The sequence below is a fragment of the Canis lupus genome, chromosome 3, assembly GCF_048164855.1.
Source record: "Canis lupus baileyi chromosome 3, mCanLup2.hap1, whole genome shotgun sequence".
In the NCBI taxonomy this organism is placed as follows: Eukaryota; Metazoa; Chordata; class Mammalia; order Carnivora; family Canidae; genus Canis; species Canis lupus.
The window spans coordinates 40,681,470-40,697,555 of NC_132840.1; the positions used below are offsets into that span (position 1 = coordinate 40,681,470).

General features: G+C 35.5%; 1 protein-coding gene across 1 annotated transcript in view; it reads right to left on the minus strand.

The window, feature by feature from the left end:
- The window catches only part of TM2D1 (TM2 domain containing 1), a 40,489-nt gene that overhangs the window by 12,167 nt on the left and 12,236 nt on the right, over positions 1-16,086 (minus strand). The window contains exons 4-5 of the mRNA XM_072820510.1: positions 11,497-11,588; positions 2,575-2,648 (exon numbers count right to left, since the gene is read on the minus strand). Of these exons, the coding sequence (XP_072676611.1) occupies positions 2,575-2,648; positions 11,497-11,588 (166 nt within the window). The remainder of the gene's footprint in view (positions 1-2,574; positions 2,649-11,496; positions 11,589-16,086) is intronic.

Here is a 16,086-nt window from a genome sequence, read left to right on the forward strand (position 1 = left end):
TTACTATTAATTCACACTGCCATTTCCATACTTTTTAAGAACAAAAATAAAGGAGAAACTTCAAAAGTTTATTAACAAATACTCATTATTTTCAGTAAATATTGTGACATGTAAAAGTTACTTTAGCAATATGTGCATTATACTTTATATCATTTTGATTCAAAGATGAAATAACTAGACCTATTTTTTTTAAAGAGGATTTTCTTAGATTTTTGTTATAAACACTATAACAAAGTATGTTTTTATAGGTCTTGAGTTCATGCACAATATGTTTCTGGGATCATAGCCCAATAGAAAAACATTGCTATTCAGTGGGGAACAATATTTAATGGCAAAAAGAAAAAAAAAACAGGATGGAGAGAATGAGAAAGAAGAATAAACAAAAAGATGATGGACAAATGTAAAAGGTCTATGAGAAACTGGAAAAAATGTATTTGGGATAAAAACATTAACATAGTTTATGATATTTATATTAAAAACATTTTATTTGCTGAAAAAATAATTCTTAAAAACTAAAATATAGTCAACATCACATGCAGACTAAGGCTACACCTCTTATTTGGCTATATTTGAAAACGTTTTTTCCCCCAATCTGAAAGCAGCCTAAAGCCAAGTGACCATATCTGTTAAAATGTCTTACTTAGGGAAATTTACTGCAAAAATTCAAACACATTAACTCTGCCTCAATATTTATTAATGCAATAGGTTCAGTTCAAAATCTTTATGAAAAGAACCATTTGTTCTCAAAAGTTCAGGCATTCATGTACCAGAAAGCAGTTGTTGAATCAAATAAGCTCTATAATTTGATATAAATAAAGCTATAAAGCAATGACATCACCAAAAAAAGGACCTAGTGTGAAAATATTAACTAAATGGGTTTTGAAGGCACTGAATTCTGGATGTCTTAAAGAATCCCAATAATACATTAAATTCTTTGTATCCTCATTTTAAAGTCAGAAATCCATTTCCAAGCATATGTGCACAAATACCTTAGCCTCTTCATGCCTGCTTGCCTGTCCCACAGTCAAAGGCGGCAGGATATTTGGTTAGGCATATGTTTATGAATAAAGACAGGAAAATTCCAACTTTAAAACCAAATATTTTCCTTGTTTAATTCTGGTATCTTATTGGTCCATATGCTGCCTCCTCCTCACAGTATGGTACCCTCCTCACAGTATGCTACCAAAATCTCCTGGATTTTGACTTTCTTTTGAAACATAAGGATTAACATCAAGCAGACAGAATTGAGGAGTGGAAATATTGTATGAGAAAGAAGACCAAAACTGATGATGATCTACATATATACTGACACTCTTGCTGAAGACTTTAGGTGCTCCATAAATGCTTACTGAATTGCTGTTTTGTGACATTCGTTGTGATAAATTCATCTCCTCCTCTAATTTAAGAATCCTCATGAGTTAACCACAATCGGTTCAGTGTAATTTAATATAAAACATCTGGTGGCACTTTTAAATGCTAAAGGATAGCATTTCACAAACTATGCCTGCCTCCACACCACTGCAGCAGGAAAAAATGAGGTTTAACACAGAGAAGCAGAGAGGGTTATCAGGAGAGTTCCTGAACACATCATTTGATTATATTGACTGGTCTTGCCCAAGGCCAGCCCCACTCCTAGATTTTCTACAGAATGCTCAGATATTCCTTCTTCCTTTCTGGCTTCAGCTAGCAGGATTTTAATTTCTATAATTTATAACCAAGAGAATACTAATATAGGGTGCCTGTCCATTAAAAAAAAAATATATATATATAGTTTCTGCCTCCATATGTTCATGTGTAAATATCAGATCCCCATCAATACCCTATTATTGTAATTGACAATGTGGCTATGACTATCAGGAAAAGAAGTAATAAATTTGAGAAATAATCTTAATCCCTATCAGAAATTCATAATACAAATTACAAAGATTCCCAGAAGTTATCCAGTAAAGAAATCTCAGTTGAATTCACATTTACAAATCATATTTGAGCACAAAATCCTTTTTTTATGAAAAGACAGTAGTCTTTTAGAACTACTAACTGGTTAAAACACAGGTTGGGAAATGCTACTTGGAAACATGGCTATGATCCCTTAGATGTAGCATGTAAAGAAAAACTGAATATTACTATTCAGAAAACTGAATTAGATTTATATTCTGAAAAACTGAATCTAATATTTTTATTTTTTTACTTTTATTTATTTTTTAAACAAGAAAGGAATTTATCTCAATGAGGTCAACACTGGGAAGAGAGCAGACTAGCATCTGTCTCCAAAGTGCTGAAAATACTTCTAGGTTTTTATCAGGAAAATATGGGATAAAGGTAGGTGGGTAATTGCAGCAGGGGCAAGTAAAGGTCAGGTTGATCATTGTTTTGGGGTTAATCACGTGGGGTCTTGCTGGCCAGAGCAGTCTCTATTGCTTGAGGGGGTAGTTTCATTTCCTATGCCAGCAGGATCTTTTTTGCCTGAGTTAAGAGATAAAGTGGGCTTTCTAATATATTTAAAATACACCAGGAAAAGATCACAGAACTCAAGTTTGAATGTAAAAGTAGTTCATCTTTTAGACTGAAACTTACCTGCATTGAAATAAGAATGAAATCAATTAAGCTCCCAATTCCACAAAAACCTACAGTGCAAAACTTTAACAAACCTAGAAAAGAAGATAAAGTCACTTAAAACTTGGAAAGTCTTACAAATATTAATTTTTCTATTTCCGAATAACCATTAGGTATACTGTACTGCAAACTCTTTTATATCAAGAATATAAAATTAACATTTTAAAAACTCAAATCTTTACCTGAAAATATGAGAAAAGTTTAAATGACCCTCTATATAGAAAAGTCACAAAAAAATATAATTCACTTAAATATAATGAACTGAAATGAAAACTCAGTGTAGCCTCACAAAATTTCTTTAAAGTCCTAAAGAAATAGATCTTTAAATCTCAGTACAATAGAGCTACAGAACATCTTAGTCCTTATTTATTTAGACTTAATACATTATGTGATTGAAATTTTAATACATACCACAATAGAAAGTTTGAACAAATAAAAATTGTCAAAGGCACAGAAAAAATAACCAGGATAAAACTGACCTTACAGTTAAATTGCAAAATTTTATTAGCAACCCAATTATCTTTGTCCTATACTCAATAAATTTATCCTATGCTTTTTTCCTAAGCATCTCAGGTTTATTAACTCTATAGTCAAAATCATCAATTCTATACAGTATATACATCTCGGCCTTCAGTCGCAACCTTGGAACTAAGGTATTTAAACAGATCATAACAGAGCATAGAAACTAGGACATACACAACGATGTAACACAAAACCATGATGATGGAATAAAGAGGCAGGTTGGGGGTGGGGGTGGGATGAGTAATCTCTCTTCTATATTTAAACTTAAATTGCTTTCCAGACATCGGATTCCAGATATAAAAATGGTAGGAAACAAGACTCTTCGTGAAAGGGTAGTTCTAAGTATCAACTACAAATAGATGCCAGCTAAAATCACAAGAGTCGATGAGATCACCTTCTGCACATAATCTGGAAACACACAAATAAGACTGAAATATGTAGGTACATTAGATGATTATTTTTTCCCTTTTAAGTATTAGACACAGAGAAGAATAATGTTGTAAGTACTAAGATATCACATGTTAGAAATCACTTTAAAAGTACTAAAATAGAGAAATTATATAAAATTCTGCATTCAGTTTTCTTCAAAACACTTGTTATGTTACTAATATTGTATATTTATTCACTATCTGTCTCCCAGAAGTCCCATTAGGGGAGGGTCTTTTACCTGTTTTATTTACTCCTGCGCCCTTAGTACCTACATTACCTAACACATGATAGATGCTCAATGTTTGTAAAATGAATAAATTGTCTTAGCCCTTCTATTTCTTAAAGTTCTCTAACTATTTAGCCATTATCCTTTTTTTTTTTTTTTTAAGATAGTGTTTATTTTGGGGCAGCCTGGGTGGCTCAGCGGTTTAGCGCCACCTTCAGCCCAGGGCCTGATCCTGGAGACCTGGGATGGAATCCCACGTTGGGCTCCCTGCATGGAGCCTGCTTCTCCCTCTGCCTGTGTCTCTGCCTCTCTCTCTGTCTCTCATGAATAAATAAATAAAATCTTAAAAAAAAATTTTTTTTTATTTTTTTGAAAGGGAGAGAGAGAGCACAAGAGAAGGCAGGGTCAGAGGGAGAAGCAGACTCCCTGCCAGCAGGGAGCCCGACTAGGGGCTCTTCCTGGGACTCCAGTAGCCACTTAACTGGCTGAGTCACCCAGGCACCCCTAGCCATTATCCTATATAACAATTCCTTTAATTATTTTTTTCATTAGCCACATTTTATTATAGTTGCTCTGGGAACTTGATCCACTCAACTTGGTATATTCTATCCATTCACTCATTGTATTTCTGAAAAATATCCCTCTTCACATAGCTTTTTAGTGTAAATTTGGAAATATACAGAAGCTCCCTTTTTTCAATTTTCTTATAAAGATTAATATTGGGGGCAGCCCAGGTGGCTCAGTGGTTTGGCGCCGCCTTCAGCCCAGGGCGTGATCCTGGAGACCCGGGATTGAGTCCCGCGTCAGGCTCCCTGTGTGGAGCCCTTCTCCCTCTGCCTGTGTCTCTCCCCCTGTGTGTGTGTCTCATGAATAAATAAATAAAATCTTAAAAAAAAAAAAGGATTAATATTGGGACGCCTGGGTGATTCAGCAGTTTGGCACCTGCCTTCTGCCCAGGGTGTGATCCTGGAGACCCAGGATCGAATCCCACATCAGGCTCCCTGCATGGAGTCTGCTTTTCTCTCTGCCTGTGTCTCTGCCTCTCTCTGTGTGTGTCTCTCATGAATAAATAAATAAAATCTTCAAAGAAAAAAAAGATTAAGAATGGTTTTGGGGACCTGGGTGGCTCAGTCGCTTAAGCCTCTGCCTCTTGATTTCACCTCAGGTCATCTCAGGATCCTGAGATCAAGCCCCACATCTGGCTCCACATTAGGGATTGAGCCCAATTAAGATTCTCTCTCCCTCTGCTCCTTCCCCAATGCCCCTCTCCTCCAAAAAAAGAAGAAGAATGTTTCAAAAAAAAGTTTGTCTTTAATTGCTACTCTACTAAGAAAACATAACCATGTCAGAGCCTTTGTTCTTGTCATGACCCCTTCCAACATTATTCCTAGATTTTCTCGTTTCTTAGGCTACTTCAGAGAAGTCTCTAACCTGCCTATCTAAAGCTGCACACCACTTATCCCGAAGCCCCTTACCTTATCACTTCTTCCCTATTTATTGCCTTCTTGGTGCTGATTAAAAACCTGTAACAGGGATGCCTGGGTGGCTCAGCTGTTGAGGGTCTGTCTTCAGCTCAGGGCGTGATCCCAGGGTCCTTGATTGAGTCACACATTGGGCCCCCTGCAAGGAGCCCACTTGTCTATGTCTCTGCCTCTCTTTGTGTGTCTCTCATGAATAAATAAATAAAATCTTTTAAAAATAAAAAAATGTGCATTTTAATGTATGTCATTTGTACCTCAATTTAAAGCTGCTTAAGAAATTAAGGGACTAAGTTGACTATTATAAAAAAAAAAAACTTTGAAAGTTTAAAGTCATTACAGTGATTTACATCCTGTTTCACTCCGAACCTGTAATATTAACTATGGTCCGTCTATTTCTGCAAATGTAACACAAAGGATGAGTTTATTAATGGAAGTTGCTAATACTGCTATCTTAAACTTGTTTTAGCTTCCTAAATATAAAAATATTTTATGAAAATAAGATAACTCCTAAGGTTTGTTTAAAACTTCTAAAGAGTCTTCTCTAATGTCCTCAAGATGAATTTAATAATATTCCTAGATGCTCCCCAGCCCTGCCCTTAACTTTCAGCATCACACATACCCCATGGTAACTCATTACATACTTTTATTGATCTGTCTTCCCCTTTTTTTTTTTTTAAGATTTTATTTATTTATTCATGAGAGACAGAGAGAGACAGAGAGAGAGGCAGAGACACAGGCAGAGGGAGAAGCAGGTTCCATGCAGGGAGCCCGACGCGGGTCTCGATCCCAGGAACCCAGGACCATGCTCTGGGCCAAGGCAAGCGCTAAACCGCTGAGCCACCCAGGCATCCCTCCCTCTTCCCTTCTATAAGCAACTGGAAGTCAATGCTGTGTCACTCCCATATCTAGTCAATATGACTACTAAAGTAGCAAACTATATCAATAGTAAATTATCTTATTTGCAAATGAACAATGATCAACTTGAACACAAAGTAGCATACATTCTAAACAGCACTTATTAAAACCAATACAAACCATTACTTGTTATAGATTTCATTATTTGGAACATAATACCAGTTTTTTTAAAAAGTGATGTTATTTGTGAGCTACCAAAAATAGATTGACTTCCCCCTCAACTTTCCAATTAAAAAGTGTCTCTTTGTACAGACACTATTTACTAACTTCTTATTGTGAAAAGGAGTATCAGTTTTAGATTTTAAAAACTGTTTAAAAAAAAACTGTTTTAAAATGCCAAATAAAAGTGTTTCTAATCAAGAAGGATCCATTTTTATCCTGAACCATTACTATTATAGATACATTCTTTCAAAAAGATGCAGCTAGGTGACATTAATAAAGCTCATGTTTTTGAGGGTTCTTTATTTATTCTTTAGTAACCTAAACTTTACATTTTAAAAACATGAATTCAATCAAAGGATTTATTTGGGTATAAAATTAAAAGAACAGAGATTAATTTGAGGTATTTTTTAAAATTCTGTTATTTTCTTTTATTACAGGTTGAGTCTTGCAAATACTGCTGTCTGCATAACTGTTGTAGAGAATGCAGATTATTTCATATTGAAGTTGCTATTTGCCAGACCACAGGTGTTCTATAATGATTTGGTAATAAGCTATCACTATTCTTTTTGTGTCTGGAACTATAAAGGAGAGTTTTCAAATCTTAGAACAGTTAACCTATAAATCCCTTTATTTGTCCCACGATCTGTGGATATTATATACCAGTCCAAACTGGTAACTTCAAACAAAAAAAAAAAAAAAAAAAAAGGAATAATATAACCAAAGATTTTTAAGATTTAGGCTTAAAAACACTTGTTATTCTCATAATAAAGTATTTACACTTTAAAAGAAATACCACTATGAAAAGAGTATCTCTCCTGTTAACTGCTCCAAAAGAGCTATTATCTTTGAGAATTCATAATCTTTTAATGCTACAGATGGGCAAAACAAAATACACTAGTTATTGCATTAAAAAAAAAAAACAAAACAAAACACAGGGATGCCTGAGTGGCCCCAGCAGTTGAGCATCTGCCTTTGGCTCAGGATGTGATCCCAGAGTCCTGGGATCGAGTTCCACATCCGGCTCCTGCATGGAGCCTGCTTCTCCTTCTGCCTATGTCTCTGCCTCCCTCTTTCTGTGAATAAATAAATAAAAATAAAAATAAAATATGAAAAAATAAAAAATAAAAATAAAATAAACCACAGAGGTTACAGTTAAGAATATAGAGAATATTGTTAGAAAAATAAGGTTTCATTGTAAAAAAAAAAAAAAAAAAAAAAGGAAAAGAAAGCTTCCAGTTAACATAGCACTTGTATACTGAGGAATCAATTAAAAGACATAAAGCTATATATAAAGTTACAGTTGGGCAGCCCTGGTGGCTCAGCGGTTTAGCACCACCTATAGCCCAGGGTGTGATCCTGGAGACCCGGGATCGAGTCTCATGTCAGGCTCCCTGCATGGAGCCTGCTTCTCCCTCTGCCTGTCTCTGCCTCTCTCTCTCTCTCTCTCTCTATCCTCTCTGTGTATTCTCATGAATAAATAAATAAAATCTTAAAAAAAAAATAAAGTTACAGTCACAAGCTATAAAGGAATTTGAAAAATATTTTTAAAAGATTTTATTTATTTGTTCATGAGAGACACAGAGAGAGAGGCAGATACATAGGCAGAGGAAGAAGCAGGTCGGGACCCTGGGATCACGCCCTGAACAAAGGCAGAGGCTCAACAGCTGAGCCATCCAGGTGTCCCGGAATTTGAAATTTTTGAAAAGAAAATTTTGGGGGCACCTGAGTGGCTCAGTCGGTTAAGCACCCAACTCCCGATTTCAGCTCAGGTCTTGATCTCAGGATCATGAGTTCAAAATAAAATAAAATTAAAATTAAAAATAATTTTTAAATACTTTTGCAAAGGAATTTTTAGATCTTATCAAATTTTATTCAGTCTCACCCTCAACACATTTCCCTTATATAATCCTGAAATAAAATATATATATAATGAAATATCACATTAGCATTAAATTACTTAGAAAAAGCAAGTTTCATATTGTATGATTTATATTATTTATTCTTTTCTAATAAAATTCCAACGATCATAAACAATTTTAAGGAAGTGCTTTAACAAGCTACCACTGCTTTTCATAACCATGAAGATTAAATAAGATTATAAGAAAAATATAATGTTAAGTTCCATCTGTAACTATTTTCATACCAGACAACATTGTAGTAAGGGTAGTACTACAATGGTAGTAATCATTTTAATCAAAAATACCAAAATTTTTTAACCTTGAATTCTTAGTAAAAATTTAATTTTAAAACATTTAATATTTTAAAATATAAAAACACTGTAATTTTACATGTTAGATTAGATTAGTTAATAAAACATATCAAAATCCTTAACGTTAAGACAGCTTAAACGCAAGTAAGATACAATCAAAATATTTGAATGCTTACAAGAGATAAGATTTTCAGTTAAAGATCATGACTTTGACATGCCTACTTAGCTCCTCTCACTCTGAGACCCTACTAAAAGATGGTAAGGAATTTTCAAAGTCCACAAACCCAAGAGGATAAAGAGAATAAAAGAGAAGACAATCGCAACAAAAACTCAGAAGCTGGAAGGCAGACAAATGACAGACTTCACAATCTCAAGAAAGTTATATCTTGGGCCGACAGTCAAAGTATTTGAACAACTAATGAAAACAGAAAGGTTGTTGTGATAATACAGTAAACTGTTTAATGATTAACAATAACAACAAAAACCTTTACACTGCAGCATAATGTTGAATGTTAAAAATTACACTTGCAAGTTTATGGAATCTTAGCCACCAAGGGAAAAGTTCTCTCTGACTGAAGCTAAGAATAGATTGGAGTAGCAGGGGCCAGAGAGGCAGCTCTCGGCAGGAAACTAACATTCACTAACCAGAGCCACTAACAGAGCTTCATTACCTAGGGTTTTACTGTGCAAGTAAATAAATTCACAATATACATGCCAACATATTATTATGTGCTGCTGTAAGACAAAAACGTTAACTTTCACGTTATGACGTGACAGCTCATCTGACACACATCACAAAGCCAAAAAGTCACTCATTAAGCCAATATATAAAATAGATTTATTATTCAAAATCATCATGGAATAAACTGTTCTAAAAAAAATAGTGTTTCCTCTTCCATCCTAACCTTTTAAAAACCTTCTACAAGTTAGAAATCTTTCCAAAATATATTAATTCTGTCTTAAAGAGAACACAGAAGAAAATATAAGGATAAAGGCAGGCTTCAGATATATTCTTACCATCACCATATCATTTTGCTTTCTCATTATGAATCTAGTTTCTCTAACCATCTACTCATCCATCCATCCCATCCATCCATCTATCCATCCCATCCATCCATCCATCTAAAAAGAAAGCTAGACTAAAGGATCACTATTTTAGCAACTCCAAGGCCTTCTGTACAGACTAAATGGCTTTCTGATGTTTTGAAAGGCATGGCTGCTCTAACATATGGCAGGAAAGTGCCCTTGTGCCATCACTCAGGCCAAGACTATGGACGGCATCAATCTCCTTCCACCTTTCTCTGCCACCAGTCCTTCTTTCATCTAAGCCATTTCCCTTGATTCCTCCAGTAGCATCTTCCTGAAATAGGAGTTTCACCATGACTCTTCTCCACTTAAAAACTTTATGGCTTCTGATGTTTATAAAAGGTAAAGTCTAAATTCTATAACAAGACATTCAAAACCCTTTATAATCTGACCACAGACTGCCTCTGCAGTCACTTTTCATCTCCTACCATTATTCTTCTTACACCAAAAGCTAAACTATCCACCATTTGTGTGCACACATGCTGTGATACTCAGTGCCTTTGCACATGCTGTTCTCACATGCCCTCAATCTCTGTAATCAGTTCATTCTTCAAAATCTAGTTCAAACCTCATCTAAGAAGTGCTCCCCCACACCCTAAGGCTGACGAAATCAGTCCCTCTTCAGTGCTCTCATAGCACTTTGTCATGGTTCTATAACTGTATCATAAATGGGCCCACAAACATATTTATTTCATATTTATTTCCTTTTTAATCATATGAACTGTGATCTTCATCATTACTTCCAGAACACTTACTTACTTAACAGGTAGTAAATGTAGAATAAATGTCTGTTAACTGAACAAAATTGTGAGTTCCAGGTAAGGCTGTCAGAAATATACTTCCCACTAACACCACAGTAAAGATTCCTCTTTGATCTCTGGTGGGTAGCAACATGGAAAGAATAAGATTAGCCTTGCTCACTGGAAAGCAGAGCACTCAGAAACTTTAAATTTTGCTTAGTAAAGGGCTAATATAGAAGCAGAATACTACATACTATAGTAAATAAAGCATGATCTCTTGAACCAGAAAATTTGGGTTCAAATTCAGGTCACTAACTGAGTGTCCTTGGGTAAATCTCTTAATCTCATGACAATTTCCCTATCCATAAAATAAGGATGGTAACAACAAATATGTCACAGAATAAAGCAAGGCCTCTAGAGTGAGTAAATCCCTTAACCTCTCTGGTGACAATTTCCCTACCTGGTAAAGAAGATTTAAAGAGGATGATAAAGTCAGAGAGCTGTAAGGCTTAAATAACGGCAAGCACATACAAGTATTCTTTAAACAAAAGCTATCATCAAATGTAAATAGTTTTCACAAGCATTAGTAACTATGTTAAATGGAAGATTACAGCTAGAAGGAACATATTGGGGGATGCTAAGGTTCCTAAATAGCAGGCTCCACACCAGCTCATGCCAGTTGCCATAGTTCCAACCCAAACTTTTCCTGAAAGAAACAGTTTCTTCTCCCAAGGGAACACTGACAGAGATTTAGGTAAAGGCTAATACTTTAAGAGGGATAGAAGAGATATCCATTTACTCATAAAATATTTATTTAAATGTCTACCACGTTGCCCAATACTAAATGACAGCTCAAGCCTACTGTCCTAAGCAAGTGCCTATACTATTTTGTATGTGTTTTCATAAAGATGAAAATACAGGAAAAGTCAATTATTTCTTACCCAAGCTGAACTGTAGAGCTAACAGCTAGCTCTATATTCACAGAGGAAAAGTATTCAACTCCAGTTATGTGGAACTTATAACTATTAATACCACGCAAAGATTCAATCTATAAGAATAGGTACATTTACCTACAAGTTTCACAAGGATTTCTTCTTGGTGGAACATACTCACCCAAGGCAGGGTATCCAAGGTAAAATCGATCTGCTCCCAACCATCCAAGAAAAAGAGACAGTGCAACTGCCACTTTGTATGAATAGCCATTTCTGTACAGAATTAGAACCTGAGTGTTATATACATGTATTTCCAACATGTAAACATTTTAGGAAACAAAACTGTTAATTATCACTTGTTAATTTGTTCATTCATCTATTCATTCATTTAATTAATGCCTTTTGGGTAGCTACTGCACACCAGGCACGATTCTAGGCTATTGGGATATGTTAATGAGCAAAAGAAACAAAGATCCCTGCCCCTAAAGAGCTTTCAATCTATAGGCAAAAAGAAAAAAAAAAATTTAAAAGCAAATCATTTATTATGTTAGAAAGTCATAAATGCTATGAAAAAAAAGAAGTGGAGCAGGTCATTTAGGGAATTCAGAATGCCCGGGGTACAGACAAGGGTGATATATGATATAAATAGGAGAGTAAGAGTAGGCACCATTAAGAAGGTGATATATAAGCAAAGACCTGAGGGAAGTGAGTTAGTTAGCATGCCAACACCTCTCAGGCAAAAGTAATAGCTATGGTGAGCACAGTATAACCGACATGTTTGATGTCTATAAAGGAGGCCATGAGAGCAGGAGTGGAATTAGAGAACAGAAGAAGAGTAGGAGCTGAGGTCAGAGAGATAACAAGGGGCAAAGAGGGCAAATCATGGATGGCCATGAACACCATTGTAAAGACTTTGGTTTTACTCTGAAGGACATGGAAATTACTGCAGGATTAAGTAGATGTGTGATATGATCTGATTTAGATTTGAAAATGGTAACTCCAGCTGCTGTGTTGAACACAGACTGTAGGAGTACTTGTGAGCTATTGTCACAAGAACATTGTATAACAAACCACCCTAAACCTCAGTGGCTTATAACAATAAGCAATTACTCTCACATTTGCAGACCGCAATTGGCTGTGGTTCAGCTTATCTAGGGTGGGTTCAGCAGGAGATGCTGCTTCAGGCTAAAGATTGGTTCAGTTTGCATCCAGGTTAACTTATCTAATTCATATCAGTTCTTCTTAAGTTTTTCTAGGGCCCAAGCTGAAGGTATAGCATTTACCTGGGGCAAGTTCTTTTCAGAACCAAAATTCAAGAGGAAAGCTAAACCTCAGGAGCATGTTTAAGCACCCCTGCTTATTTCATATCTGCTAGCATTACGTAGGCCAAATACAATCACATGGTCAAGCCCCAAATCAACAGAATGGAAAGAATACCTCACCCAGGTAACAGTGATTAGGAGGGATGAATCTGTTGAACAAATGCAAACTATCACAGGGACAAAGGAGTCTGAAGGATCTTATAGTAATCGAGAATGAAAATTAATAGTGGCTTAACTTGGAGTCAGAGAAAGTTCTTCTTTCAAAGGAAACACTGAGAAGTGATCAGATTCCAGATATAGAAGTATAACTCACTGGATTTCCTGATGTATTCAATTTGGGGAATGAAAAAAGAAAAGACTAAGAATAAAGCTAAAGATTTTGTCCTATATAACTAGGGGGATGAAGCTAGCATTAACTGAGTTGATGAAGGCTGAGGGTAGACAAGACCTTGGCAGGATGTTCAAGACTTCATTGTTGGACATGTGAGTTTGAGATGTCTATCGGATAGCTAAGTGGAGTTGTTCAAAAGACAACTGGATTTACAAATCTAGAGTCAGGGAGAAAAGTCAGGGCTAGAGATATAAATTAGAAAGTTACAAGGAACAAACAAACAAAAAAAAGAGAGATTCACAGACTGAGCCTTGAGATAATCCAATATTAAGAGATCAAGAAGAGGAAAATACTAGAAAGGAGACTGAGAAAGAGCTAACACTGAAAAAGAAATAAAACTAGAAGTTAAATGGAAGTCAAGTGAAGACAGTACAGTGTATTAAGGAGAAGAGAGTCATCAATTGTGCCAAATGTGACTAATATCATATAAGTAATGGCTGAGAATTTACCACTAAATTTAATCAAGAGGAGTTGATTAGTGACCTCAGTGAGGGCAATTTTGGTGATGTGGTATGGGAAAAAGACCAAACAGAGAAGGCTTAAGAAAGCCTGTATTGAAAAAAAAAATTGAAGAACAGAAATATTAGACAACTCTTTGAAGGAGCTTTGCTGCAAAAGGGACGAAACAGGGAGGTAGCTAGAGCTATCACTTTAAAGTCAAATCTGATTATGTCAGCCTTGCAATCCTATGGTTTTTGCATTTCACTCACAATTAGGATATTTTGGCAGAGTTGGGGGAGATGGTAGATGGCCCAGAGACTGTTTATGCATCTAATATTGCAAGGGTGTCGGATTTTATGCTGAGGGCAGTGGTGTCCCATCTACACTGGAATGAGGCTAGAAATAGAGAAATAAATTAGTAGGCTTTGTAGAAACTCAAATTATAACCTACTGGGCAGTAGCAGTAGGAGAGAAATGTAAACAAAATTGGGAAATGCTAAGGCAGAAGCAACCACACTAAATGTGGGGAATGAGGAAAAAGGAGAGGTCAAGAATGACTCCAAAGTGTTAGCTTATGAAACTGAGTAGGACAGGGGCCATTCACTAAGACAAAGAAGGAGATGATTTGAAGAAGAGGACAGATTCAGTTTGGGACCTTAATATACGTAAAAATGGTGAGAAAAGCCGAAGAGGTGAATGAATGAAAAAGGAAGAGGACAAGTATATAATCTTGGGGATATCAAGATTTAAGGAAAAAACAAGAAGAGGAAAAAACAAGATTTAGGAAAGATTTAAGATTTAAGGAAAAAACAAGAAGAGGAATCAAAGAAAATGAAAGTGTTTTATACTAGAAATCAAAGAAAGTATTTTAATGAGAAGGAAATGCTAAATGCTGCAGAAAGATTAAGATATGGACTATAAAGATCCATTTGATTTGGAACAAAGATTGCTGATGAATTTCAGCATTGCCAAAAGCTAGACTACATTAGGCAAAAAATTCATAAAAGGTAAGTATCGTGAAAACAAGCCTTTCAAAAAGCTTGGCTGAGAAGGGTAATGAAATTAGAAACACAATTATCTATATATTAGATCATCCTAAAGAATAACCTGAAAACATGTGGCATAGCAGAGATTAATTTGTTCACTGAAGCACCACTCTTTTTCTCATGGACACACAGCTACATGTTTTAGCCCATCTTGCATTTAAGTGTAGCCATAACTGAGTTTTGCCCAATGTAATGATCAATGTAATGAGGACAGAGTGATGTATGCCATTTCTAGATCTGGTCCATAAAACACTCCTACACAAGGTTCCTTTTCCTCTTTCCCATCTGCTGGCTGACTGGAAAGGATTCAGAACGAGAGGAAGCAAAGCCACAGATGAAAGGAGCAAGGCTCCTGCATGACTGCATGGAGCAACAATCACTCTCCTTACCTCATCCAGGCCTCCAAGCCAACACCAACTGGATTATGATGTGAGTAGGAAATAACTTTTATTGTGTTAAGCCACTGAAATTCTAAAGACATCTGTTACAGCAGTTAGTCTGCTCCAACTAAAATAGTTGGCCAGTATAAGTAGGTGTGTGGCTTGGTGATGATCAATCAGACATGGTTACCAGACTTCTGTTGCTGGAGAATACATTATAGAATGACAGTATCTATAATATTAAGATAGAAGTTTTAATCAAGTATCAGTATTACATGCAATTTGAAAAAGAATATGCTAACAGAAGGAAAATGTAAACTGGAAAAGAAACATTCAATGAATAAGAATTTGTCAGTGAATATTTAGTAGCTGACTAGCAGCTGGCTCTTTGGTAGGCTGAATATTCTGAATATATTCTGAATATTCTGATGTAAGAAAATGATTTATGAGGTGATCTTAATTTTATGACTTATCATTAAAATTATCCATCAATTTAGCTCCCCTTGTCCTGATTCAGCGTTCATTAAGCAAATTCTATTTTGGAATTGTAGATTTTACTATAGGAAGGGAATAAGTTGGCCAATATGCTTGTGATTATCTGGTTTCCCTGATAATTACATTTCTTCTCATAACTGACATCAGTGTCTTGTTAGCATGACTGGCACTGAGCCTAATCTACCCAGAAACACTGAAAGAAAAATCAGAATTAAAGAAAGAAAGAAAGAAAGAAAGAAAGATCAGAATTAACTTGGAAATTGAATAACAGACCATTGCAGTGTTACCATCACAGGTAATATAAACCTGTAAGTCCAAACTAAGTGGTTAGCTGTTTTCAATAGATGATTTTCTAAGTTGTTGTATTATAACCTATATCTTACATCAGCATTTAATAAATTGTCATTTGGAATTTTTATGGTAGAAATATCAATCCATAAATTCAAAACTTGGCTAAACCATACAGAAGTACTTGGGAAATAATTCCTTTTAGCAATTTTTACTTTACCAGTGAGAAATCTTGGAACCCAAAAAGCTTAAGTGATTGGCTTAGGATTACACAGCAAGATGGAACCTAAAGCCTTTCATTAACTCTGTGAAGTAGGGTCAAAAGAAAACTAAGAGTCCCCTAGTAATTTCTAGGAATTCTAATAGAACTGGTAGCAACAGCCAAACAGAAACAAAGAAAAGACAAGA